Raw genomic sequence first — 25,071 nt, forward strand, 5'->3', positions numbered from 1 at the left:
CTATCCAACCGTCTCATCCTGTCACCCCCTTCTCCTCCTGCCTTCAACCTTTCCCAGCATCATGGTCTTTTCCAATGAGTCAGCTGTTCGCATCAGGTGGCCAAAGTATTGGAGCTTCAGGTTCAGAATCAGTCCTTCCAATGAATATTTAGGGTTGATCTCCTTTAGACTGACTGGTTTGATCTCCTTGCTGCCCAAGGGATTCTCAAGAGTCTTACGAACATCCTGTTCTCATTTAACCACATATGAAGACCTGTCCAACGAGCACCCACTAAACAAGCCTGCTCCCACCTGTGCCGCTGGCTTCAGGGTCTTTTGAATACTGAACTCTGTTAAGGTTCAGTGCAAGCTTCACACCAAGGCTCAGCTGCAGAGGGGCCCTGACCACACGGCACAGCACAGCCAGACTCGACCTGGCTGGATTCATGGGTGCAGGGCCAGCAAGTGCAGGGCCTGCTAAGTCTGCTCTTGGGGTTAGAGAGAGAAAACTGGAGAGGTGAGGTAAATTGTCACGTAAAACTAGGTCAAGGGGACTGTCTACCGTGTCTGCTGTGCGAACAAGCCACTTGTGGCAAAAAAGCATGAGAAAGCACGTTTGCAGTGGTCCCAGAACCACTTCACTGGAAAACTCACCGTCATTGGAAGATTTTATAACCGAAGCAGACATTGCAAGCCAGAATGCTGTAACATGTCTTGCAGCCTTTTGACTTCTCTGGCTGACGGTCTGAGCTCGTAACCTCAAAGAACACCGACCTGAGAGATGCTGAGTCAGGAACCACAGTTTCCAGGAGCCGCCCCTGCCAACCCTGGCCACTCACAAGCTCTTCTTCCTCCAGACACCTCCCGCCACGTCAGGCCAGCAAAAATCAGAAAACAAAACACCCCGAGGAGCCATGAACACAGCTTTATTATTTCAGTTCTTTCATGTCTTTGGCATGGAATTGGAACCAGCGAAACAGAACATCAAATGTCAAGCTGGTGATTTTCTGGCAAATCCCACTGTGAATCAGCACCACTTTGCTTCTGTTTCACAGGTAAAAAAGCCAGGCTTGAGGGGAAAAAAACTAAAAGGCTTTTCACGGGGAGTCACAGTCTTCCCGCACCTCCCTCCCCACATCAGGTGAACTGGACGTGTCCTTGGTCCCATGCTTCTGCCTCTTCTTTCTAAACCAGCCATGTCAAAGGTACATAGGGTAGAGAAGGGCTTCCCTGGTGACTCAGTGGTAAAGAAGCTGCCCACAACGCAGGAGACACAGGTTCAGTCCCTGGGTCAGAAAGAACCCCAGGAGAAGGAAATGGCAACCCAAATCCAGTATTGCCTGGAGAATCCCATGGAGAGAGGAGCCTGGTGGGCTACAGTCCATGGGGTTGCCAAAGAGTCAGACAGGACTCAGTAACTAAACAACAAACCAAATACAGTATGATACCCAGAAATCTTAAAAAAATTGATAAACCTGACTACCAAAAAGAAAGCATCTAGAAAGCTGGAAGTCAAACTGGAAAACATGCACAATTCACGTAACAGAGAAAAGGCTAGAAAGATGTCTTTCAGGTCATCTCCCTCCCCCAGGAAACACTGCCTCTCAACTGGGCACAGGACCTTCATGGGCAGGTCAGAGATGAGAGGCCTCGCTCATCACAAGATAAATGTGACCCGAATGCAGACCCCGAGGAGCACGAAGGTCCAGATACCCTCCCCCAGGACTGACCGGGAGCCTGGTCCTGGTGGCCTGAGGCCCTGGAGGCCTGGAGACTTTGTGCCCAAAGTAATTCTCCAGCCACAGCAGCAAAGGGAGGGCAGATTCAGGCGGAGGGGAATTCGGAGGCGGGGAAGCTGAGCTGGGGGCAGGGTACTGCAGAAGAGGAGATGCCCAGGAGAGAGAAAAGTTGCCAGGGGCGGGAGGGGTGTCCCTCTGGTGTCTGTGCTCCAACACCAACCTGCTCACACGTGGGTGATGTCCTTGAGGCTCACATAAGCACTTCTGAGGACAGAACAATTCGCAGACCCAGAGTCAGTTGAGGCCCCTCCGGCCAGCCCGGCGTGGAGAAACTTCATGAACACAGCGTTAAACAGGGATGCCCCGGAGGGTAGACCTCAGAAGAGGCGGGACACTCTCCCTCTAAAGGCTGCTCCAGACCCTCCCCAGTGGGCTCAGAAACAGACCCCAAAAGGATCAGCTTCATCCGCAGGCACTTAATTGATGGCCAGGAGAGAAACATCCTTTAAAGGCAGACGATAAAGCTCAGCATCCAACCGTGAAAACACGACAGTATCAGGCGCCCAATGAAAAACTTCCTGCACATGCGCAGTAGCAGGGAAACAGACGCCATGAACCGGAAGTAAGTTAGGAAGACCGGGAATGACAGACAAGATGGAATCAAAAGACAGTCGTTTTAACTATGCACCGTATGTCTGAGGATATTTTTTTAGAGTATGATAAGAGAAATGGAAGATATTTTTTAAAAGCATTCAATCAAGATTACAGAGATGAAGAATACAAAATCTGATACGGAAACCACTCAGCCTCAGGTGGACAGCAGCTTAGACGCCACAGAAGAGATCAGGGAACTGAAGGTGAGAAACAGAAACCATCCACAATGAAGCACACACGGAAAAAGGCGGAAGGGAGATCACACGGCCTCGCTGACCTGGCGCCCACGTCAAAAGGTCTGAAATACCGTTACTGGAGTTGCAGGAGGCAAGGAGAGCAGAGGAAGGGAAAAAAGATATTTGAAGAAACAATACTTGGGAACTTCCTAATTTGATTTTAAAAAATGATAAATCCACAGATCTAAGAAACTCAACAAACACTCAACAGGGTAAACATACACCTCCCCTGCCAAGCACATCATGTTCAAGTTACAGAAAACCAGTGATGAAGAGAACTTCAGAAGCTAGGAAAGGACGGTGCATTGCGTCCAGTGGGGGAAAGAAGGGGTATCAGTCAAGAAATAGAAACCACACAGTAACAGGAGGAAAATCCAATGTAAGGAATCACACACAGTTACAGAAGACTGCCCACTAAGGACTTTAGTACACGTGCTGCCTAAGCAGGCACTGAAGTGTAATGAACTTTAAAAAATGGGGGAACGGGAGGCCTGAGGCAGAGGGTCCAAAAAGGAACAAGCTGGGAGAAGCGTGGCATCATGGTCCTTGGGGGATGGCAACATCCTGCAAGGAGGCAGTGGGGCAGAGGAATTCAGACCTCGTTTGCAGGGGCTCAGCTGTGATGCGCCTGCAGATGGAGCTGCCAAGGTTCTGGAGGCCAGGGCTGGTAAGCAGAGAGCCCCTGCCAGGGTTTCAGCACCTCACTCGGGCAGGGGGAGAAAGACTCCCTGGGAGCTGGGCATGGTACTGGGCACATGCCAGGACACTTCCAGCTTGGGTGCTGTGGACGCTCACTGGCAACCACAATGGGGTGTCACAGCAACCTGTGCTTCTGGCAGGCACATCAGAGCCCAGGAAGGACAGACTCTGGGCTCCAGCAGCCCCATCCTCCTGCAGTGCCCCCACCCCCCAGCACCCTCCAGTGACCACACCTGCTGCCAGGGCATGAAGCCAGGCACAAACTTTGTACATGGACACCGAGGCCACCAGCACAAAGGAAAACAGGTACCACAGAGCTGAGGCAGGGCCATCTCCAAAGAAACAAAAAGGACTAAGATGTCCACCCAGAACTACATCCCATGAGAACACCCTTCCACAGTGAAGGTCCCACAGCAGTTCACCAGAGGAGTTCACGGCTTTTCCAACAAGGGGTGCTGGGGCAGGCGCATGTTCACAGTCAGAGACCATGACCTCACACCTTACAAAGTCACTCACAATGGACCATAGGCTGAAGTGTAAAACATCAAACTATGAAACTTCTATAAACACGATAGGAGAAAATCCTTAGGGGCTGGGGCCAGGGAAAAGGGTTCTGGACACCAAAAGTCCATCAAAGGAAAAACCTGATAAACCGGATCCCATCAATAGGAACTGTGTTTGCTGTGCGACACACCCCATGTTCAAAGGATGAAAAGAGGAATCACACGCTGGGAGAATATGTCTGCAGATCGTATCTACAAGGAACAATAAAGAGCTCTCAAGACTCACTCAAGATGAAACTGTGACAACACCAAATGCTGATGAGGATGCAGAAACCAGGTCAACCGTGCACTCACAGGATGTAAAATGACACAGCCACTCCGGAACGTGGTCTGGAGCTTGCTTACATAATTGCACGCATGCTTCGTATAACCCGAATTACTCAGACCAACTCCCAGACCCCCACCAGGGCCAATGCTGTGGCTGGACCAGCCCTTCTGGTTTCTGCAGTCCCTGGATGCACTTCAGCAAAAGCCATCAGAGAGGGAATTCCCCTGTGGGCCAGTGGTTAGGAGTCCAAGTTTTCACTGCCAAGGGCCCAGGTTCAATACCTGGTCTAGGAACTAAGATCCCACAGGCCACACAGCATGGCCAAAGAAAATAAAAAACAATGGGGAATTCTGAGGAACAAGGTTTATTATTCGCAGTCCTGGAGCACACATGTGGGCCACCAAACGAGGCCAAAAGGAGACCAGCATGCAAACACATAGGCCTGGGATGCTGCCTTTATTGGGGTTGAAGGTGCCTAGGGTTTCGAGGGTTCACTCTTGACTATCTAACCTGAGGCTTAAGAGAGGGAACTGGGGTGTGGGAAGGGCAGAGCAAGTCATTCATGCAGTTATCTGGGCTACCTAAGGCTTTCTGAAACAGAAGCCCTGTGTAATGTACCCATTAGGTTTTTAACAATTAGGATTAAAAGTAGAATGTATAATTGCTCATAAATAGGTTTTTTATAAAGAGTATATGTGGAAACACTATTTCTGCTGAATTTGATTAAATGGACTCTATTCTCAAAATTAATTTTATCTGTGTTTAAACAGATAAACTTCTAAATCACAAATGTGGCTCAGTTGGACTTGCACTGAAATTCAGTATTTGGAGGATAAGAAGACATTGTCTACCAAAAAAAAAAAAAACCACTTTAAATACAAACGTATGTGTGTATGGCTCTGATAAGAACATAAAGTAACTTTACAACAGTCCTGGGAAACTCAAGTTTCCGCAGCCCCTCCCACCCATGCCCTGCTCTCCCAACAGGCTGCTGGCGCACATCTGAGCCTCCCTGCAAGAGACCAGCATCAGACACCTCCAGGGCTGGGGCACTGGGGTTTCAGAGAGGCCCACGCCACCACCTATCGGTCCTCAGGGACCACAAGGAACATGGTGAACTCAACCAGCTCACCGATAACACAGCACAAATTTAACAGGGACCTTAAGGGGACAGACAACCTCTCTGTGAAGGGCCGGAACCTAAGTATTTCAGACTGTGCAGGCAACCTCCCAACTCGGCTGCTGCAGCCCTGGAGCTGGCGCTGAGCACCCCCAATCGAGCAGGCATGGTTGTGGCCCAATAAGATTTTACTGATGGATGCCCACAGATTGAAACATTTTTCTTTTGATTTTTTTCAACCATTTAAAAACCTAACAACTATGCTTACCTCCCAGACCACAGGAAACTGGGCAGCAGGCAGGGTGTGGCCTGCAGGCCAGTCTGCTGGCCCCGTCTTAGCCCAAGACAGCAAGAGAGACTTGCCAGTAGCCCAGCGGTTAGGACCCTGAGCTTCACTGCTGAGGTCTCAGGTTCAATCCCTGGTCAGGGAACGAAGATCCCAAAAGCAGCATGGTCAAAAATAGACACCAACAAGAACAAACAAATTTCTCCTAAAACCAAGAATTCAGAGCATATTAGGAATGAACACTCTGTATCAGGACCACAGCCACGGCACCCCACCACCCCTGCAGGTACACCCTCTCTCCGCCAACCGACTACCCTGCCCAAGTCAGATGGAGGACTGGGGGGTACAGGTTGAGTGAGTGAGTGAGTGAGTGTGTGCACGTGTGCCTGCATGCATTGTGGGGCTGGGCAGGGGGCGGTCCCTGATGTCCCCTGTGGGAAGCAACCCTGAGAGGTTTACAGACAGTATTGTTTCCAGATCAGCATTTAAATTAAAACAAGGCACTAAGGAACAATCTGATGCCTTTCAGGTTTTGATACATGAAACAACCTGTGTCCAACACCCACGAAACACCCCCCCACACCACAAAAACGTCTTTCTTCAAATCAAAAGGTAAATGTTTCAATCACAAAGAGCACACTCATCATACACGGTTCTGCTCAATATATTTTGAAATCAGTTCCAGGTGTTGCTGCTCAATTTTCCAGAAGCTGTAGAAAAACTCATCTTTATTGATCAGGAATTAGCACACAGCTGGCTTTCCTGCTCTGCTGCACGTGCACAAAGTGCAGACAAAATCAAACATACACGTCACCAGTCACCTCCCTGTGGAGTGAGTGAGTGTCCAGCCGGGGCACCCCAGTTCTTACATGTCCGTGAACGGGCCTGTCTCCACCAACGCTAGCGACGAGCTCTCCTCGCTCCATGGAGCCTGAGCACTGGGAGCCAGTATATACTTCTCTTGGGCTAACAGCCTATGGGGCACACGGCCGCCTGCTGGACAGCACGGCAGACCATCCAGAAGGGCAAGCAGAGAACAGCGTGGGTATCCACCGCGCTGCTGCAAAGACGTCAGCCTCCAGGCTCCCGACAGGAAGCCCACTGCACTGCGGGACGAGCAGGAAGGACGAGCGCCAGGCCCGCAGGCGATCACCCTCCAAGGGGAAGGGAGGTGAAGAGGATACTTACTACTCTCGTGCAGCGTCTCCAGCGACGCTGACCTGCGGCACAGCTTTGAGGACAGAAAGTTCTAGAGCCCATGGTCCCGTCCAGCTGCCCGGCACGGCCCCAGGGGTCTGCTGAGCCGGGATGGACCTCGCCACCACCCAGCCCAAGTCAGGGAGCTGCGGGAGTGAGGGGAGAGGGCAGCACCGTGCCTCCCCGAGGGGCACCCCGAGCGCTAGGACGAGCAGCCCTGCACCGACTCCCCTGCCCTCATCTTCTTGGTTGGCCCGTTGGGCCCAGACGGCGGGGCCTGGCGCCGCTTCTTCTCCAGCTGCTGCTGCAGCCGCTCCTCCTTCTTCTTCAGGTAAGTGGACATGTTGTCACAGGTGGCCTTATAGAGGCTGCTGAAGCCACTGTCCACGCCAGCACAGCCTGCGCGGGAGGGATGAAACTGGGTGCCAGGGGCAACGCCAGGCGTGAGTGCAGACGGGGACTCAGGGCTCTGCCTCTAAGGGGGACCTGGTGGACCCTCCTGTAGCAAGGAATGAACTCGGCGACCACCCAGGTCTCGTGGACCTTGGGGCGTCCTCGGGCACTGCCCCCAGAACGCCCACCTCCTGACAGCCACGCCTGGCTGCACCGAGGACTCGCTTCTCACAGGACACGGGGTCCCTGGGAGACCAGGTGCAGGGGCTGTGGCTGCATCTTGTTTGCAGCCGACCCGGGATGTCCTCTCGCCAAAGGAAAAGGGAGACACGCGGCCCCCGTTCAGCAGCCTGCAGGGACCTGAACCCTGCCAACCAAGTGGCCCTGATGTAGGCCCCACTGAGGTTAACCTGAGACCATGGCAGTGCGTCTCTAAGGGGACTGATCAGCCCTGCCTCACAGTGCTCACCTGCCCTGCAAGGGACACACCTCCCACAGGCCCCTCGTCCTCATCCCAAGAAGAGGACCCCTGCTGGGTACTGTGCTCTTGGACCTGCTGTGGTCACAGCAGAACGTGACCCTGGAAAAGCAGACCGAGGATGACTGCTCACCTTCCAACATGGCCCAGTTTACGCGAACGTGAGCACAGACCCTCTTCAACTCGGCACTTTCAGGAACAGACTGAGGAGATGAACAGAAAACTTTTATCAGAGAGAGGACAGAAACCCCCAGGCTGCTGCACAGGCACGGGAAAGCCCTGCACTCCACACCCCCAGGAGGCAGCAAGGCCGTCCACCCAGCTCGTCACACAGAGCCGGGGATGCGCACTGCCGGCTCATCACAGGTGACTCTAAAGGTGCCTGGAACCGGGCAGGCACAGGCCAGGGGTACTAGCTCACCCCTACTGTTCAGATAAAAACACCTAAACGAGCTGCTGGGCGGCCCTGAGCATTCGACAAGGACAGGCAAGTGTGCAGAGAGCTCTGCGAGCGTCCCCTGCCCCTTACCATGGCGCCTGGTGAGCCACAGGCCAGGCGGGAGGTGACACACAGGCCCACCCAGGACACCTGCGAGGACAGGGCCCCTCAGCATCCAGTGGACCCAAGGTGCAAGACTGTGCTAAGGCTGCAAGAGTGAAAGGTACCCACCCAGGACCCCCCAGCTGTGGGCTCTTCTCCTAAAGAGACATGTGACCAGGACAGTCACAGGGAAAGGGTACCAACAGCCCCCAAAACACCAGTGTAGACACGGGACACTGGAGAACCCAGCAGGCACCCCAGCTCCCTGCCCCCACCCTGGGACATGGCCTCTGGAATGGACGTGATCAGGCTGAAAGGGGTTGCAGCCATCTCCCCTCTTCCAGCTTGGGGCATAGCAGGGTCCAGCCCTCTTACCTGCCACTGGCCACCCACGGGCCTATAGAGCACAAGAGGATCCTCCCGGCAGTCTTGCAGGACCCACAGCCCGTTGCCCTCCTCGAAGGCGGCATCCCACACCCGGTGCTGGAAAGTCAGCAGCTGCCTTGGAACCAGCTGTCGCTGGGCAGCATCCAGCTGGAAGATGTAGACCACGGGCAGCCTGTCAGGAGAGAGGGGACGGTGAGGACAGTGCCCGTGGCCCAAGGGGCGTTCGGCCCACCAATGTCTCAGCTGCCACCTCATGACTCCCCAAGCACCCAGCTACTCCTGCGTCCCTGCCCCCAGGAGCTGTGACCTCACCAAGGTTCCCGTCCCTAAGTCCTGGAACAGCTAATTACACAGCCAGGACGAAACCACGCAGAGGAGACAGACGGTCCACCCACTGAGCAATGCATGGACCCTGGACGGTGAGCTCAGTCCCCCACCCCCAGCTCAGGCAGCATTTCACCCTCTAATCCTGCATCTTCCTTTCTAACATGAGCTCAGATGCTGATCCCAGGGTGCTCATCAGGACAGGTGAGAATGTGGGAGGCCCCCCCAACCCCCTTCCCAGCACGTGGACGATGCTCAGGAGGGCACAGCTGGGCGATCGTGCTCCCCACGGCCACCTTGTCTGCACTGCAGCCCCTGGGGTCTCCTGTGCTGAGCTGGGCCTGACTGGGATGGATGCTACCACAGCTGACCATTATCCAGGGTTCCACCTGCACAACAGGCCAGCTGGAGGCCAGGGCTGCCTTCATGTTGGCGGGTATCAGCAGTGAGTGAGATGCTGGCATACAGGAAGGAACCTGCCCCTGCTGCAGCAGCAGGGCTCAGACAGTCGAGGTCACTGCAGGGCGAGGCAGAACCAGAGACCCCTTTCTCGTCCCCCAGCCTCCTCCCACCCTCATGGGCCTGCAGGAACCAGGAGCGACCCCATGTCCACGTGGGCTCACCCGTCACACGAGAGCGCCACACAGTCCTCCTGGCTCCAGTAAGTGATCCTGGACACGGCAAACCTCTGGAAGGAAAAGCAGCAGCCTCAGTGACATCAGCTGGCCAGGACTGGACTCCAGCTGCCCTGCTCTAACTTCGGGCATCACTGCAGGACAGACAGTCCCCGTGTGTGGTCCACCACAGCAAGAGAAGACCCTGCAGGACTCTCCAGACCCCAGGGAGGGCACAATTCACAGGCAACTCTGACACAAGGGCCTCACGGAGCCTGTGCAGCATCTCCAAGGTCAAAGGAATTGGTCAAAAAGGAGGGCAGAGAGCACACAGGGAAGAAAAGAGAGGACTATAACCACGGACAGTATGTATATGAGCATCCACAGGTCCTGGCAGAGGAAGCACCTGGGGTCAGAGCCAGGAGGAGCGGAAGGGACGTGGCGGGGCCACACACAGCTCTCAGAGCAGGGTGGGGGGCGGCCCTGGGCTCATGCAGGTGCAGCCAGGCCCAGCATCAGGAACCGCTCGCTCCAGTCCCCTCTGTGCCCTGCCTCTCCTCACCATCTGGGGGTGTCAGGAGGTTGAGGAGGGCACGGATGTGAAGAGGGCAGCAGAACACACAGGCCTCTGTTTGCCACGGCTCCAATGGGGGCACCGTGGCAGCAGAAACGGGGGAGTCTGCACTGGCAGCAAGAAACTTCTCCAACGTAAAAGGAATTTTTTCCACAGGATCCCAGCAGCTGGAGAGGCCCCAGGACAAACGTGTGGGGTTACCTTGTCACTCCAGGGCTCCGTGGGATCCTGCAGGCTGGTCAGGGGACAACAGTGTAACTCGCGGCCACTTCGGTACTCCCAGAGCCTCAGGGTGCGGTCCTGCAGACACCAGGGACGGTTAGCGCCCCATGGGGCATCCAGGCTTCACCAGGTCGTGGGGACGATAACATGGAGGCAGCGGCCAGCACACCTCTCCCCGTTAAAGGCTTTTTGCTTACTGACAACTGTGCAAAGCATCACACAGACCAGTAAGAACACAGGGGGGCCCCACACAGCTAAATGGGCAAGGACACAAGACACCCTGTCGTGCTGGGGGTCGCAGACGAGGCCTGCTGTGCTCGGGCTGGGACTGCGGTGCACAGGCATGCAAGCACACACGTGAACACACATGGTTCCATCAATGAGCATGCATCCGCACAGGGAGAAACACGTGAGGCTCATGAGCACTGAGAACTGTCCACGTTACTGCTCAGGAATGGGTGCAAAGAGGGCGTCCATTTGTTACCCATGAGACTGTCAACTGGTACAGCCTGATGTGAGCTCCAAAAATAACATAAATGCAAAAAAAAGGTTTACCAGGAACAAGACAAGCATGCCCATTTCTAGTCACCACAGTACTGGAAGCCCTAGCCAGAGCAATCAGACAAGAAAAAAAAAAAGAATCCAACTGGAAAGGAAGAACCCTAAAGACTCCAGCAAAAAACCACCAGAAATAATAAATGAATAAAGTTTCAGGGCACAAAATCAATGCTCAAAACTCTGTTGAGTTTCTATACAGAAACAACAAAGTAAAAGAAAAATTAAGAAAACAACCCCACACACAACTGTATCAAGAATAAAACACCCAGGAACAAATTTAACCAGGGAGGTATAAGGCCTGTACTCATTAAGACATTGCTGAAAGAAACCAAAGACAGGAATAAATGGAAAGATATTTGTGCTCATGGACTGGAAGAGTTAACATTGTTAAAATGTCCATCATTAACTAAAACAACTGAAGATTTAATCCAACCCCTATCAAAATGCCAATGACATTTTCCACAGACATTAAACAACAACAAATCCTAAAATGTGTATGAAAATCACAAAAGACCTGAAGAGCCAAAGTAATCTTGAGGAAGAATAATAAAGAGGAAGGGTGTCACACTCCCTGATTTTGAGCTACACTGTAAAACTACAATGATCAAAACAGTACGGTAACGGCAAAAAGGCAGGCACACGTATCAATGGGACAGAACTGAAAGCCCAGAAACAAACCCAGGCACATATGAACAAAGAAGCGAAGAACAAACAGAGAAAGGACAGTCTCTTCAATAAACAGTGTGGAGAAAACAGGCATGCACAAAAGGATAAAACCACACCACAATCTCACACCGTGCAGAAAAACAAACCTAAGATGGATTAAAGGCGAATGTAAGACCCGCAGCCATAAGAAAACACAGGCAGTATGCTCTCTGACACTGGTCTCAGCAAGATCTTTCCAAATAAAATTCCTCAGGTAAAGGAAATAGAAGTAAAAATCAATGAAACGACGTCAAAAAAAGCTTCTGCACAGCGAAAGAAACGACCAACAGAACCACCACCAAACAAACAGGAGGAGATATTTGCAAATCATTCATCTGGTGAGTGGTTTATGTCCAAAGTCGACCAGGAACTCATACAACTCAACAACAACCTTTCAACCTTTAAAGATGGGAAGAGGACACAAACAGACATTTGTCTAAATAAAGACATACGAACGGCCAACATGCACAGGAAAAGACACCCAACATCCCCAGTCGTAAGGGAAATGCCCATCAAAGCACCCCATGTCTGCCAGAAGGGCTGCCGTTGAAAAGACAACAAATGTCAAATGTTGGTGAAGATGTAGAGAGCAGGGACCCCCGTACACCGACGGCAGGAACGTAAACTGGGGCAGCCACTGTGGAAAACACTACGGAGGCCTCTCGAGAAATTAGAGCTACCAAATGACCCAGCGACTTCACTCCTGAGGAGAAAACAAAAACACTCCACCTTATGTTCACTGCTGCGTTATTCACAACAGCCAAGGCACGGAAGCTCAGAGCCCGTCAACAGACCAAAGTGGCGCGCACACACGCACGCGCACACACGCACACGCACGAACATCACCCAGCCATAGAAAAGGAATGAAATCTTGCCATTTGCAACAAAACCACGGATAGACCTAGAGGGCATCATGTCAAGTAAAATAAGTCTGGTGGAGAAAGACAAATGCCATATGATTTCACTCATTAAGTGGGATATAAAAAATAAACCAAACACACACACACACACACACACACAGATACAACGCACAGAGCAGTGGTGACCAGAGGGGACGGCACGGTGAGTGAAGGGGGTCGACTGGATTGTACTGCGACGCAAGGAAACTAAACTGCCGGTGTGAGCACGCTGTAGAGCGTGCAGAAGTCAAAATACAACGTTGTGCGCGTGAAACTTAGGTGTTATAAACTATTACCTCAATAAAGTGAAAAAGAGAGTAATGTTAAGAATTATCTGCTACAACACTCATCATAAGATGGCAGGACACCAAATCAGACCTCTACGGAGAAGGGCCAGATGGTGAGTGAGATGGAGCCAGGTGCACGGTGGCCTCCAACGAGGCCTGGTGCCCAACTCTGACACCCAGGCACCGGGTATCGAGCAAAAACACACTGGTGGCGGGGTTGGGGGACACACACAGGAAAATCCCTTAAAAACCCCACACGTCACACCACCTCAGGGAGTGCAAAGGTCTGCACGCAGGATGCAAGAATGGGGCTGTGAAGAAAGAATGTTCCAAGGACGAGAGCAGAAACTAACACTCCCACAGGAAGACAGAGTAGAACAGGGAGCAGGAACACGCGGAAAGAAACGCAAAAGGAGAGAGAGGATGAGACGACAGGGCCAGCGCCCGCCTGATACAGGTTCCAGGAAAAGTGGGGTGAGGGCGCCTCCAGAGGCAAGAACCCAAAACCCCCAGGTGTGCAGACCTGAGATTCAGACAGAAAAGGGCCACGGACTGTGCAGCCATTTTCAGGGGCCCCTGTGAGACCCCCTCACCCCACTCCTTCGTTCTTCACACTATGGGGTGAGAAGGACCCCAAACACGTCCAGAGAGAAGGGTGATCAGACCCCACACAGGGGACCCAGACTCAACGGCCTCGGACTTCAGAAAACAAGCAGGTGGGCGAAAACCAAGAAAACTGGACACTGGAGAGAGAAAACCCTGGAGCTCGACCACCTGACCTGCAGGCAAACACTGGGCGGAGATCCATCCACCCGCCTGACCACTGAGAGCGCGCAGAGGGCACCTCCCGCAAGCCAGGCTCCTGGCCTTCCCCACACTTTCAGAAACCTGCCCCACGACGTGCGCTTGTTTCCTGTGCGGCCGGGAAGCACCGGCCCAAAGGGCACAGCTGAGGCCCCCCGGGGCTGGCCTCGGCGGGGGAAGAGGGGGAAAGTGTTGGCTTCCATTCTAAGCCTGAGAGCACTGTCTGGCTTTTCACATAAACAGAGCAACTGCAGTTCACGGCATGCAGGGCACACACCACACACACCACTCCTGGGCCGGGGTGCCCAGTGGGGAGGTGGGGCAGGCCCCCGGGAGGGCCAGTGCCAGAACTCCGTGTTTCTCTGCAAAGCAGTAGAAGCACGATGCTGGACGTGGTAAAGCTGAGCAGCCAGACCAAAGGCGGTCAGTACACTTCTCTGTGCCTGTGAGCACTTTCCCTTATTATAAGAGGCTTACAGCAAAACCCCCAGAAGCTGGCTACCACCTCCAGCACCTTTATTTCCCTCTTTACTCTCACAGGACCACGCATAGCTTTCCAAAACAGGACAAGAGAACAGAAAAGTAAAAACCGAGAGGAACCACGTGTGGAGAAGGAAACAGAAGGTGGTCGCCGCCCAGGCCTGCCCGTCGGGGGTCCACGAGGCCCCCCAGTCCTCCCCAGGCCCCCAAGGTGCAGAAAACGCCAAAGGGGTGGAGAGGCAAAGAGGAAAGGCTGTGGCAGAGCTTCTGAAGAGAAAGGAAGACTCAGACCTGCACCTCAGCCAAGCGCTGCTTAGCGATCCCGAGAGGAGGGTGCCCTCGGTCACCCAACAGTTAAGCCCTCAGGCCCCAGCTCCCGGGACCGGGCAGCCGTCCTCACTGACCACGCTTCCCCCACGGCCAAGCGCACGGCCTTCTCCACGTGCTCACACGCCACAGAAGGGTCAGCGAGAAGGGCCAAGTGCCCTGGCACTGGGAGAGAACCAGGTCCTTCTAGGACTCAGAAAGGGCCGTCTACCAAACCCTTTAACTGGGATCACGGAGCTGTAAGGACCCCTCAGACCCGAATCCACGCACTGCTGTTCCAGCGCAGCGCACACACACGTGCACACGTGCGCACAGCCTGAAGCAGGGAGCGAGCCAGTCAGCTCTACAGGGAGCCACAAGCGCCACCTAGTGGACGGCCACTCAAGAAAAGCACACGCCAACCTCACACCACAGCCAGGAGCCAAAGACAGGCTGCTCACAGCGGGCCCACCCCACCCGGGGCCCCCACGCCCCCACCCAGCCACCGGGGGTACACGGGGGGAGCGGAGCACTTACCCCGGAGGACGACAAGAGCAGCTCGGGGTGGTTGGGCACCACGAAGATGCGGCTCACGAACCTACAGGGGAGAAGCAGAGGGGAAGCTGGGCTGCTGAGGCTCCGTCCAGCCTGTATCCTTGGGCCCGGAGCCCAGGAGAAACCACGAGGAGCAACACAACTGTGTGCGGAGCACGCGTATCACTCCGGTCGCACTCGCGAGGAAGGCCCCGGAGGGCCCGCCCTGCGCGGAAGCTGCCCCAGGGCACACACTTCGCTGGGGTCGGAGACGCCAGGGTGACATGCCAGCAGCGCGGAAGGGGAGAGGCACCGCTGACCACCAGCCAGTCGCACCCACTGTGCCACACGCGAGCAGCCCACTCCCCCCAAGACCAGCCCCCAGCCCGGGAGGGGCCGAGCTGCCTGCTGTGTTCCCATCTCTAACGTGACCGAGCGCTCAGGCGCCCAGGGACCCCCGGACAAGGAGGGACCCCCATGGCTCCCTACATCCACCAGTCCCCCTCCCAGCCACCTGGAGCCTCACCCTGGCCTGGGCCAGTCCTCCTCCCCAGGACCGCCTTCCCCAAAGGCCCTCCAAATGGAACAAAAGTACATGCTGAACTTGGCCTGTGTTTATCGCAACAGCGGGACCATGACATCGGGTATGGGCCGCCTCAACATCTCAACAGGAAACGAGTGGAAACTGCAGTTTCCAGGGCCTTGACCAAGAGCGACAACTGGTCACTTACTCACTGAAACACCCACATACTGCGTGCCAGGCACCGTGCCAAGGGCTGCAGACAGCAAGGCGTGACCTGATGAAGACCCCACCCCCAGGAGGCACGGGGCTGGGTGGGCTGGGGAGAGACAGGCCCAGGCCAGAAGGAGCCCCTGGGGGTCAGCACCGGCTTGGAACGGCCCATCCAGCCCCAATGTGGGCCACCAAGGGCAGCTTACCTTTGCCAGTAACCCCACTTTTAATAAACAGACTCAGGTTAAGATTAATTCTAACACTAGGTTTTTGCCTTAACTCAGCATTCCCAAAGTGTTATCATCTCTACCTACACCAATGTAACAAATTAATGACAAGCTGTTTTTACACTGTTCTTTCATGCTGCCTTTGGAATCCCGTGTTCACACGAATGGCACACCTCACCTCACACTTGGGTGGCTCACGGCTCTGAACGTGACCGCAAAGGCTGAGAAGAAAGAACAGTCGGGGAGAGGGGGAGGGGGGGTGTTCACGTGGGGGTCCTGAGAGAGCAGAGGAATGAAGGAGGGGTCCAGCCACAGGAAGAACATGCCCAGAGGCGAGAAGACCAAGGATAAAGGCCCTGAGGCAGAGTGTACCTGCTGGGGCAGGCGGGGCACAGCAGAGACGGGGGGCAGGGGAGGGGCGTGGGGGTGGCAGGTCGTAGGAGTGACTCCGCCCTGAGGATGGCTACAGGACAGAATACACTCACAAACCCAGCAAGCAGCAACCTTTTTCAAGGCCAACATTTACATTCCATTCAAGACAAAGGAGACAGGAGCAAGCTCAGAACCGAAGCACCCCATCAGTCCCTCCTCCACCTCGTTACAACGCTTGGGCCAACTCTACTGCTGTTCCTGCCCGCAGACTGCCATCAGCCATGTGCCCCAGAAGGTCAACAGTCTGCAGAAATGCCTCCCACAGGTTGACATCAAAGCCCACTCCCTGAACAGGCGCTCGGGGGCCAGAAGACACCTGCCTGGACGAGGGAAATGACTGACGCGTGTTCCTCGATCCCTGACACCCACCCCCACTGACCGCGGGCCACTGCCTGGGGCTGCCAGGCCATCGACCCTGAGGAAGGATGTGCCTTCCAGAAACAAGCCCCAAGCCATGTGGAAACCACGGGTGACCCTAACTGACCAGAGTGGCTATCAGGGGAAGGGCCTCCTGCACGCAGCAAGGTCAGACAGCCTGCAGTGACGGTGAGCTGGGGACCGAGACCTGGTTGCTACCCAGAAAAGCTCCAGCAAACAGGTTCTGAATGGGCAAGGAGGTTCTGAAAGTTCCAAAGGCCCTGGTACCAGGGGGTGAGCTGGACTAGGGTCTCGTCAGGTGGCAGGCCAGGTGCTAAGGCCAGTCGCCTCCTCCCGGGGTGGGTGCCTCCTGCTTCACCACCAGCCTCCCCAGCCGAGAACCAGAGCCTCCCTCTGCGGGGGGCGGGGGCCGGGGTGGGGGACTCACTCGGTGTGCCCCAGGCAGAAGGACTCAATGCTGTGCGGAGCTGCGGCCCAGCTCACCCGGATCTTCTCGTCCCGGTCAGCGGTGAGGACAAAGCGGTCGTCGGGACTCACAGCCTGTGCACGAGGTGAGAAAGGGCAGACCCAGTGGTCAGCATGCCGGCTCCTGCCCTACTTCCCCAGGCCTCAGCTCAGGTGTCCCCCAAGGGCCTCGGCGGTATCTGGATGCCCGGCCTCGCCCACTCCTGCCTTCCCACCCAGTCACTTTTCTCTCCTTCGTGTGTCCCCATGTCTAGCCAGTCACCAGGTCTGCCCTCCGCCCTCCCCCTACAGGGCCCCACGCCAGCCCAGCCGCCACCCCGCTGCAGCCCAGCCCTCACGGGCCTCTCCGTGCCTGGGGGGCGGGGGGCAGCTCCTGGCTGGGGGACTGCAGGACATCTGCTCTCCCCACCCCCCCTGCTCCTCGACTAGACCACCCAGCCGCCCCCCAACTCGACTGCCCTCCTTCACCCCGCTTCACCTTCCGAAACCTCGCCCCCGCAGCCCCTACGCCCAGCTCTGCAGGGCTGCCCCTGCCACGGCAGAGCCCACACCCGCCCGCCCCTCACCCTCATCCCGACTGTAGTCAGTGAGCCCACTGCGCACGCACCACATCCAGCAGCATCGACAGGTGTCCGAGTTCAAGCCTGCCGCCCCCGTGCGGCTCCAGCACCGAGAAGGAGTACACATCGCCAGACTTGTCCGCCACCAGGATCTTCTCCTCAGAGGCCGTGAAGGTCAGGGCCGTGCACCTCCTCACCACGGTCCTACAAGGCCAGAGACGCCCGCGGTCGGCCTACAGGGGCCAGCACAAGGGCCACCGGTGACCTGCAAGCCACCTGACCAGCAGCTCCTGCCACGTGGAAGTTACCAAAAACAGTGCCAAAACCATAAAGCAACTGTGAGGACAGAAAGAGAGCCAGGGCCTCAGACAAATCTACTTTTATGATGCTGTTTCTTCTCAAAATGTACTAATGGTAAGATCTGGGTGGTGAGTATCCAAGTGTCCAACCCTCTCACTTGGCCTCGTGTTTAAAGACTGTCCTGATAGAATGTTCCCTGGCCTCTTTGTACATGTGGGAGGTGACAAGGCCAGTTTCCTAAATGCTAAGCATGCTCTGGGCCGCAATCCAAACCACAGAGGACGCCCCTGCCCTCTGGCTTCCCACCCACCCACTGCTGGCGTTGCCGCCTGGACCAGGATCCTTCAAGTACTGCTTGTGCACAGCACCTGAGGACAGGAGGGTCCAACACCAAGAACTGGAGGGGGAATCGCCACCAGCAACCCTCCACTGGGGGCGCATCACAGATCCAAACCCCCGATCTGCGAAGGATGAGGTGTGTCATGCCCACGAGCTGGTTCAGCAACACTGGAGCAAAGCCAGAGCTGTGCCGACACAGGCCAACCGCCCACTGCTCGTCCTGGGCCGGGGGTCACGGTATTTCTTCCTGCTGTCGTTTTCCATTGTTTCTACTGAGAGGTATCTTACCCTAGACAGGAGCCATGCCACCGCTTCACACCTGCCATCTATCTACACGTGAGGCTTCACCACAGAAGAGCCAGGCCCGGCTCTGTCATCACCAAGGGCTGCCAAGGACCCACTGTCCCCATAAAGAGCTGACATCCGGGCTTCCCTGGTGGTCCACTGGTTAAGAATCTGCCTTGCAACCCAAGGGACATGGGTTCCATCCCCGGTCCAGGAAGATCCCACATGTCTCAGAACAACTGAGCCTGAGCACCACCAACTGGCTGAAGCCCACATGCCTCTGGAGCTCATGCTCTGCAGCAATAAACGCCCCTGCAGTGAGAAGCTCACACACTGAAAGGAGAGTAGCCCCCGCTCACCAAAACTAGAGAAAGCCCGCATGCAGCAATGAAGACCCAGCACAGCCAAGTAAATTTTTCTTTTAATAAAAGAAAAACAGCTGGCATCTATCCTGGCTCACAGCAGCTAGGACACCAAGTGTCAGCTTGAGACAGAAATTGAAGCTTAAAAGAACTACATTCCCCCCACAGGGACCATCAGACCTCTGCCTGCCTCTTGGGAGAAGGAGGAGGGGACTGAGAATTGAGCGGGAGGCCCCACCTGGCCCGGGGTGCTGCCAAGGGCTCGGCAGTCGTTGGACCACCTCCGCTCCTCAGTGCCAGCGCAGCCCCTCGAGGAGGGATAATGGAATCAACTCGGGGAAAACAATGACAGAAAAAAGTAATTAGACTCCAGGCAGGATTAATCAGAATCCTCAAAGCTGATAAGCAGCTTCAAGAAGCCCGGGCACAGCCCCAGCGGGGGTTGGAGGGAGACGCATGACATACCACCCTAGGGGGCACCAGCCTAGGACAGCCTCCAGCAATAACGGGCTTGGATCCCAAGAAGCTCGTCCGCCCAGGGAGGAAGTGACCCCTCCAAAGTGGGTCCACTCCCCACGGCAGCCCCACATCCACACAGCCATGGGACGCCATACCTCCTCCAGGTCCTTCGCCAGCCAGGGGCTTCCAGCTTTTCAGGCTAAACGCATCCTGACACCAATTCCAGGATGCAGCTGAGCTGCACGGAGGGGGTTTGGAAGTTAAGGTTCAAGGGCATCACCTCACAGGTTGGGGACAGGTCATCAGACAGGACTGTGGGCGGGCTGGCCATGCCACCCTGACAGGAGGAATCTTGGGGGCACCATCTTCAGTCTCTGGGGGGACTGCAGTCTCAGCGCTTCTCTTGCCTCCAGAGTCACTGGGTTCACAGCACAGGACCCTCTTCTCAGGCTCCCCCCCGGGCAACCTGGGCCCCTCTTCCTTGCCAGGGCCAGAGAAAAGGCCCACTGGAGCCAGCTCTGAGCTGCAAAGGCCCTGGCTGGTCAAACGTGGATGAACTGGATGTCAGATGTACCAAGGGTGGGTGCTGTTCTGAGGGGCCCATCAGATCCCAAAGGGGCTTGTGCCCCAAAGGTAAAGCACCCCCTCCAGGATGATGTCTGCTGGACATGCAGGGGTGGGGGACTGTCCTCGCCACGGTGTTAAAACTAACCCTGCTCCCCTTCTCCAAAAGCTTCTTCACCAGTAACAAAGGGAAGGCGCTGAGCTCCAGGGAAATGCATGGAAAGAGCTGAAGTTCACCCTGGCCCTGCCCCGACCCCACCTCTTACCCAGCAATCAATAGGACAGAGGCCCTGGAGTTTGTAATCTGGTTCCTTAACATCATAAAGTTACATCACCTGTCTTCTCAACCACCTACTGCAAGCACCTCCTACATAAACTTACTCTGCTGATATCAACTTCAAAGCCAGAAGTAAACAAACAAGAAAAGCACCAGGTACCGACACCACTAAGGCCTACAGCCCATGTTACTCAGGTCTCCCATGGAGAGAACCCGAGACATGGGACCTTCCCCTCAGCCCACACCCTCGGGGAGAGCCCTGGGCGTGCTCACGGGGACCAAGAACCCTCGCCCTGCCCTACGCTCAAGGAGTCTCACCTAAATTCCCTCATTAACAAGCCCAGTGCCACACGCACCTCTCCTCCCTCCCTCCTCAGACTCTTGTAGAACAGCCAGGGCACCCATGAGCCCGGACGCTCACCCTCTCGAGGGGTAGGAGCTCCGGTATCAGGACCCAGGACTGTGGCAGGTTGCGTGGACGTTCCTGGGCCCACATCTAGGGTGAGTCGCTGCCCGCGGACGCACACAGAAGGGAGAGTTCCCTCATGCGTTAGCCTTCTAGCAAGTCCAGAACTGCTGCCTACAGAGCAAGCGCAAGCTCGCCTCCAACTTGCACTCGAGAAGCAGGCCCTGTGCATGGCCCCACACCTCCCCAAGTGGTCAGTGTTCCAACGAGGGACCCAAGGGTCAAGAGCCCAAAGAGTGGGCACAGCCCCTGTGGTGAAGACTCATCCTCGTCCACAGAGAGGCTGGGCCTGTAGCCTCACGGATTCAGAGGAGGTGATATCTAGGGGGACTCCAAGTTCCAGGGGCAGAAACAGATGGTGAGGAAATTGTTGCCAGGGAAAGGCAGGTGACACCCTCTCCCATTAACACTGAGCCCCAGCCTTTCAGAGACTCAAGGAAGTGCACCGTCTTAAAAAACTCACCAGGTTAAAACTGTGGCCCAGGTGCCTTACCTTACACAAAGCACCCAACACGCTCAAGGGCTGGAGAAACAACACCGTTTGGAAGCAGGATGGCCGAGTGTCCAGGAGCACAAACTCTGTAGTTAGACCAGGACAGGGCCCAGCTGAGCTGAGTGACTGCTGGCCAGGGAGGGTGGGTGAGTGCACCGGCCTGCTATGAGACTTAAATCAGCTAATACCAGCGCAGCACTCCAAATAGCGCCGGCCACAGGGCTGGTGCAGCGTGTTAGCTACTGACACTGTGGCTGCTATCACGACTGTTACTGGCATGCAAGTGTAAGTTGTGCGTTCAACATCATTAACAGTTCAACGTTAGCATTTCATACCTGACACTCAGACATTGCCATGGGTTTGTACGGAAAAGAATCAGACGCTTACTGTCATCAGTTAAAACAAAATAGCTGCCAGACTTGGAGAAGGTGGACGCCAGAACGGTGTCACTCCCCTGATCCACGGGCTGTCCGTCCTCCCTGAGAAAGAGACGAGACAGGTCAGGCCTTACCTGAGCAACTGAAGCTCTGCCATTCAGGCTGGTCCCACGTGATTATAAAGTGATCAGATGTAGGAAGTGCAAAGAGGTTCGTGTAGTCTGGATACAAGACACATGGAAGGACATGCAGAAGATCAAGACCACTCTAATTTTAAGGAGCAGAGCTCCAGTGTTCTTGCCTGGAGAATTCCAGGGACGGGGGAGCCTGGGGGGCTACCGTCTATGGGGTCACACAGAGTCGGACACGACTGGAACGACTTAGCAGTAGCAGAGCTAATACACCAAAGTCTCTCAGCATACACACGAGAATCCCAAGGGCTGAGCTGGAAAGACCCTCAGAGATCCTATGGACCATTCCCTCAAGGACATGAATTAATCCACAACTACAGGCAGAGATCAAATCATATTTTTTTAAAAAAGTGGCTCCCAAGTCCAATTTTTCTAAAGAAAACCACCATACAGAATGACCAAACAAACCTATGGTTACCAGAGGGGAAAAGGGGTGAGAAAGAGACATACTGGGAGATTGGGACTGACATATATACACTACTAGAGGAGAGCAGCCCTGGGCGTTCACTGGAAGGACTGATGCTGAAGCTGAAGCTCCAGTACTCTGGCCACCTCATGCGAAGAGCTGACTCACTGGAAAAGACCCTGATGCTAGGAGGGGTTGGGGGCAGGAGGAGAAGAGGATGACAGAGGATGAGATGGCTGGATGGCATCACCGACTCGATGGACATGACTCTGGGTAAACTCCAGGAGTTGGTGATGGACAGGGAGGCCTGGTGTGCTGCAGTCCATGGAGTCGCAAAGAGTTGGACACGACTGAGTGACTGAACTGAACTGATATATAAAACAGATGACTAATAAGGACCTATTATATAGCATAGAGAACGCTACTCAATACTCTGTGATGACCTATATGAGAAAAGAATCTAAAAACGAGTGGAGAATTTATATATATATATATATATATATGCGCATAACTGATTCACTTTGTTGTACACCCGAAACACAATGTTATAAATCAACTGTGCTCCAATTAAAAAAAAATTAAGACTATACTTTTCTTTTTTCAATTAGCTAATTTCATACACCTGCTTTCAATGCATTTGAAACTGCCTATTATTTCAAAGTACCAATACAATAGTTAATTACTGACAAACTAATTTAAAGTATTTTTTAAAGTTCTCATATTCTTAATGCCTAGTTTGAAGGTCAATAGCACATTTCTCTCTGGAGGTGGTCTCTGGTTTATCCACACAGCTGGGTAACAGAAATGAAAAATTCAGCAAATGAAACAACAATTTACTTCTTAGACTAAACAGTCCCATTATTCGAACTATCAGCCCGATGAGGCTTCCCCACCATCTCACCCTTTATGCTCTTGTGACTTCTTTTCTGCAGCACTGCAATCATACATGAAGAGGCTGTCGTCATCACTAAAGAAAAATAACAGCAATATTTTAAATGAAGCACCTTGTTCATTACAATGCTCACTTAAAAAAAAAAAAAAACCTGAATCAAAAAAATATTTGCATCCTCAGTAAGGATTTTCTCCACAAGAACTTGTCTCCATTAGATGTTTCAGGGAACGGCTAAGGAGCTTTAATTTGCTGAATTTATTTGTTATCTACTACACATAACTGTCATGGTCTGTCCATAAAAATCAGTTAAGTGAAATAAATGAGGACAAAAACCCAACAGGAATATACCATTCTTTAACAACTAGGAAATCAGCGCATGATGGCTATGTTACTCAGTTTTCAGTGAGCCTTATGCACCCAAGTTTAAAACTTGGGGTACTTGTTTAGAAAAATGTCTTATCTGCCCCCAGAAAAGCTCCAGTGCCTGCCAAGCGCTTACCAGTATAGAAGCCACCCACTTTCCCTGCCAGGCCCTAAGCCCCCCTGCTCCAATGCCTGGCACAAAGACATCCCAAACAAATTTACAGCCTTTAAAGTGACTGCAGCCAGACTCTTTTCTCATATGGAGCACTGCAGTGTAGGATGAGCAGCAGTCGTCCAAGTCAGAAACTTTGCCAGCCAGCCACTAGTTTCCCTCAAAAGGTGTGAACTGAATCAACCAGATGGAGTCTAATTTTCCCATCTCTCACTGTGTCATGTGCTAGATTTCATAAGGCTCTAAAATAATGTAACCTGAGACAGACAACAGGTTTGTGAATAAATTTGTGAAATCCAGACTTAACATCTTTTTAAATCTCTGAAACCAAACTCTGAACAAAGAACACAGCGCACATTTACATTTAACACACTCTCTGTCTCAAGTTTGGGAGAATCAAAACTACCCTGGGAAAGGAAATACGGGTCCGAAACTGGCCACTGATAATATTCAAGAGGTTCCTCGATCGAGACTAGCCGGCCAACAAACATAAAAATTCCGGGACGATAAGGGGCGTGAAATTAGAGAAAGCAAAAGGACGACCTTATAAAGGGCCACTAGGGAGAAAGCAGCTGTGGTTCTGGGGATACTCTCCAGCAAGGAGATGTCAGGTAAGACCCTCGCCCCGAAAGGCAAGCAAAGCGGGGTCAAGGGATGTGAGCGGGGATGAGGAAGCAGGCAGCGACGCAAAGAGGGAAGCGAGTGCAGGAGCACGATAAACGTGATCCCCGGGAGTAAACTCCTCTCCCCAAGAGAGGCCAAGAGCTGTCTTCCTCCCCCGCCCCAGAGAACTGCGTCCCCCAGACCCCGCAGAGCCCGGAAGTGTCTGGAGCTGAACCGGCAAAGAATGCCGCAGGCCAGCCACTGAGGGCGCGGGGCCGTGGGCAGGTGTTGGGAGAACGGCAGGGAGAGTGGACATTCCGCGGCGCAGGCACGCAGCCGGGCTCAAGTGGCACCGGAGAGCTCACAGGCAGCAGCGGGGCTCCCTAGGGTCACCCCAAGGCAGGTGCAGCCCTGGCGGGTCGGGAGAACAGTAATCTCAAGGCCCTGGCGCACGTCCGCAACCTGGTCTTCTGTTCCAGAACGACCCCTCACCTGCTCGAAGTGGAGGTAGCCAGCAACCGGCTGCCGCCCCGAACCACCAGCGCATGCCCGCACAGAGCCAACCCCGCAGAACTCGCCATGTGCCCGCCCAACGCGCCTCCACCCACGTGCGCCGTCCAGCGCCTCTTCCGGCCGGCGCTAGAGAGTGACGTCAGGCGTAGACGCCGCGAGGTGATGTCGTCCGGAATCGCCCCGCGCGCGAGGCGGCGGTGGGCATGCGCAGAAGGTGTTGTCTCCCTTCATTCGGCAATTCGGCGTTCGCGCCTCGTGGGGTCGGTTGCTGATTAGTTTTGTCCGAAGGGAATCCGCTTGCTTGTTTAGTGTTCGTTTCTTCCTCCAGGCTGCAGAGAGTCAGTTCTGGATCTTTCTCGCGCTGTGG

The 25,071-nt window shown here is 54.3% G+C and overlaps 1 protein-coding gene across 3 annotated transcripts; it reads right to left on the bottom strand.

Moving 5' to 3' along the window:
* Positions 1-6,280: 6,280 nt before the first annotated feature.
* Positions 6,281-24,788, bottom strand: WDR4 (WD repeat domain 4). Of its 3 annotated transcripts, XM_068977988.1 has the most exons (12): positions 24,684-24,788; positions 23,063-23,128; positions 21,523-21,666; positions 17,690-17,846; positions 17,045-17,157; positions 14,851-14,911; positions 10,262-10,352; positions 9,864-9,868; positions 9,488-9,552; positions 8,529-8,712; positions 7,746-7,815; positions 6,281-7,140 (listed from the first exon to the last, which is right to left on the bottom strand). In XM_068977988.1, the coding sequence occupies exons 1-12, from the start codon at positions 24,770-24,772 to the stop codon at positions 6,944-6,946; spliced, it is 1,242 nt and encodes a 413-aa protein (XP_068834089.1). In that variant the 5' UTR covers positions 24,773-24,788; the 3' UTR covers positions 6,281-6,943. The 3 variants fall into 3 exon arrangements, with proteins under 3 accessions (XP_068834089.1, XP_068834080.1, XP_068834096.1); XM_068977979.1 differs by lacking the exon at positions 9,864-9,868 and having other exon boundaries at positions 10,254-10,352; XM_068977995.1 differs by lacking the exons at positions 9,864-9,868; positions 23,063-23,128; positions 24,684-24,788 and having other exon boundaries at positions 10,254-10,352; positions 21,575-21,653.
* Positions 24,789-25,071: the final 283 nt, after the last annotated feature.

This window comes from Capricornis sumatraensis, chromosome 1 (assembly GCF_032405125.1).
Source record: "Capricornis sumatraensis isolate serow.1 chromosome 1, serow.2, whole genome shotgun sequence".
NCBI lineage: Eukaryota > Metazoa > Chordata > Mammalia > Artiodactyla > Bovidae > Capricornis > Capricornis sumatraensis.

What these genes read in the sequence shown, in the direction of transcription:
- WDR4 (XM_068977979.1), bottom strand. Translation starts at nt 24,772, where the DNA reads ATGGCGAGTTCTGCGGGGTTGGCTCTGTGCGGGCATGCGCTGGTGGTT. An exon ending in AAGTCACAAGAGCATAAAGG is followed by an intron (nt 21,667 to 23,062) that starts GTGAGATGGTGG and finishes TCTCTTTCTCAG; the next exon opens with GGAGGACGGACAGCCCGTGG. An exon ending in TTCTGCCTGGGGCACACCGA is followed by an intron (nt 14,912 to 17,044) that starts GTGAGTCCCCCA and finishes TCTCCCCTGTAG; the next exon opens with GTTCGTGAGCCGCATCTTCG.